Source organism: Tachysurus vachellii, chromosome 11, assembly GCF_030014155.1.
Source record: "Tachysurus vachellii isolate PV-2020 chromosome 11, HZAU_Pvac_v1, whole genome shotgun sequence".
NCBI classification, from domain to species: Eukaryota; Metazoa; Chordata; class Actinopteri; order Siluriformes; family Bagridae; genus Tachysurus; species Tachysurus vachellii.
Window position 1 is genome coordinate 23,262,170 of NC_083470.1, and position 2,500 is coordinate 23,264,669.

Genomic DNA, 2,500 nt, shown 5'->3' on the forward strand with positions numbered 1-2,500 from the left:
AGCCGAAGCTTCTTACACAGGAAGGTAAAAGATACAGATGCACCGAGAGTAATCATAGATCTTTTAGATATTTATGTATATACTGTACCGTCCAAATTTCCTCCTGTGTTTGGATTCTGTTTAATGTGTCACGAGGCAGCTTAACGAACGAACGACCGGATGTGTTGCATATGGTGTTCAGGAAGCCTTAAACGCTCTTGTTTCTTACACGCTTATACATTTACATTAAGTTGCATCATGTTCAAAGAGAAACACACCCTGTGCAGCACCCTACTGTTGTCTGTGATGAGCAGACGGTACAGCGTTGAGGCTAAACTTAGGTCTGTATCAGCTGATTAGAGCAGCTGATAACACCTTCCCGGAGAGAGCGGAGAATTCATTGCACTTATTAAACAGATCAATAGCCGGAAGGACGGATGAGCAGATGAACAGGTTCACAAGAGGAGCTGAATGGATACAGCGTAGTCATAGCCGGAAGCATCATTAATCATTAATCTCAGCTTGGTTCAGTGGAAATGGGAGATGTTTATTATACAAAAAGGTCGTAGTGTTGAATAAGGGATAAACCTCTAGTATAGGAAGTTCATCAATCTCACACACCTCAGATGATTAAACTTCCCATATGGATCACTGTGATCGTTTTTTTGTCATACTTTAACCGTAGCATGTACTGTAATGATTTTGAAAGCATCTGTGAAACAAGTGCCTATTAACAAGACATAAGACTTTCCCACTGTGGGAAACTTTTACCGAGAGACTTTTTTCCATAAACGTTAAATAAATTTATCCGGCAGGTACTAGGAGCATCCCTGCCGTGCAAGCATCTGTGCGAAATTTGCAGTTGCCATAGAAACAATATTATTATAGTATACCTGATTTTCCTCGCGGTCAATATCAGGTCGAGTAGTTTAACGGTTATTCATTCGAGTCATCATGATTGCGCTCATGTGTCGCTTTTACAAACGAACTTGAATAATGAACCGTTTGACTCAAAGACGTATAGATGTGGAGGAATAGAAGCACGTCACGTGCAGCGGGAATAACGCTGAAAGAACGGTGAACTGACAGTGTATTTCGATTTTTCTGTTTAGTCTGATGAGACCATCATGTGACTTTCTATATTCTCTTCTGTTTCTTTTTTCTTTTTTTTTAATTTGTTGATATTTTTTTCATTGTAATGTGTTACTCTATTCAATGATATCATTTAGAAATGGCAAGAAAAGCATGGACTTGTGTTTGTTTATGGTTTATAAGTGTGAATCTCTTTTTTTTTAAAAAGAATCTTTTATATTTTCCACTCTTTAATTTGTTTATGGTGCCGCATGACTTTAATCAGAAAAATAAATAAATAAATAAATAAAACAAAAAAAAAACCAACCCAGACGTATGCAGCGCCCAACCCGAACCCTTCTGCTCTTTGAGCGAGTCCACTGGAACTAGAAGCTATAAAGGATCATATAACCACACAGAGGTCATGATGCAGAAATCCCGACTTCTGAAAATAGTTTAATCGTTGAAAAGACGGAATGATCGAGTTACCATAATACTGGATGGAGCGAGTCGTTAGCGCTTAGCTGGCGCAGACATTAATACAGGTCAAAGTGTTGAAAGGTCACCTTCGTTATTTTTTTCTGCCTGTGAAATGTACGCACTTCAGTGAAAGCAGTGTAAACGCCCACATAAACCACACAGCTAAGCTAAATCTATGTGTCGCCGGTGTACGGTGACATCACCGCAGGATGCAGGCGGACTAGCATTATGGATCCTGAACTGTACTCTACCGTTAATCCTCCTATACCACACACTCCCTGGTTGGGAAATGAGTGCCAGATTGTTACAGAGCTCATCAGGCTAAAAAAAAAAAGTGGGTTGAGATTTTACAACAGGGTTTTATAGTTCCTCACTTTGAACACTTGACATATTAAGAAGAAGCCTTTATTTGTACCGTATACATTACAGGACTCTTTTTTTTTTTTTTTTTTGCACAGCTCAGCTTAGGAAGTAGGGTCAGAGTTAAGGGTCTTGCTTAAGGCCCTAACAAAGGTAGATTCGGTGTGCTGGAGCTTGAACCCTCGATATTCCAATCAACAACCCAGAGCCTTAACCGCTTGAGCCACCACTGTCCTTCATTAGTATGATTTTTTTTTATTTTTTATATGATTTATTTATTCAGGTCCCATTTTATGGATTCTGATATGGACTATGAGAGGCCAAATGTCGAGACCATCAAGTGTGTGGTTGTCGGGGACAACGCAGTGGGAAAGACCCGGCTCATCTGCGCCCGAGCTTGCAACGCCACCCTGACCCAGTACCAGCTCCTTGCCACACATGTTCCCACTGTCTGGGCCATAGACCAATACAGAGTGTGCCAGGAGGTGAGGAAATGCTGTGTCATTCAGAGGGCACTCTGTCATGTAGCTAGCTTTGTTTACAACATGCACAGGGTCAAGTGTGTAAAATGTATATACAGTAATGACCTGGGTAAATCTCCATGCATGTG

General features: G+C 40.6%; 1 protein-coding gene across 1 annotated transcript in view; it reads left to right on the top strand.

Moving 5' to 3' along the window:
- LOC132853749 (rho-related BTB domain-containing protein 2-like) overlaps positions 1–2,500 on the top strand; it is a 13,092-nt gene that overhangs the window by 3,744 nt on the left and 6,848 nt on the right. Inside the window, exon 2 of the mRNA XM_060881686.1 lies at positions 2,174–2,375. Within this exon, the coding sequence (XP_060737669.1) occupies positions 2,174–2,375 (202 nt within the window). The remainder of the gene's footprint in view (positions 1–2,173; positions 2,376–2,500) is intronic.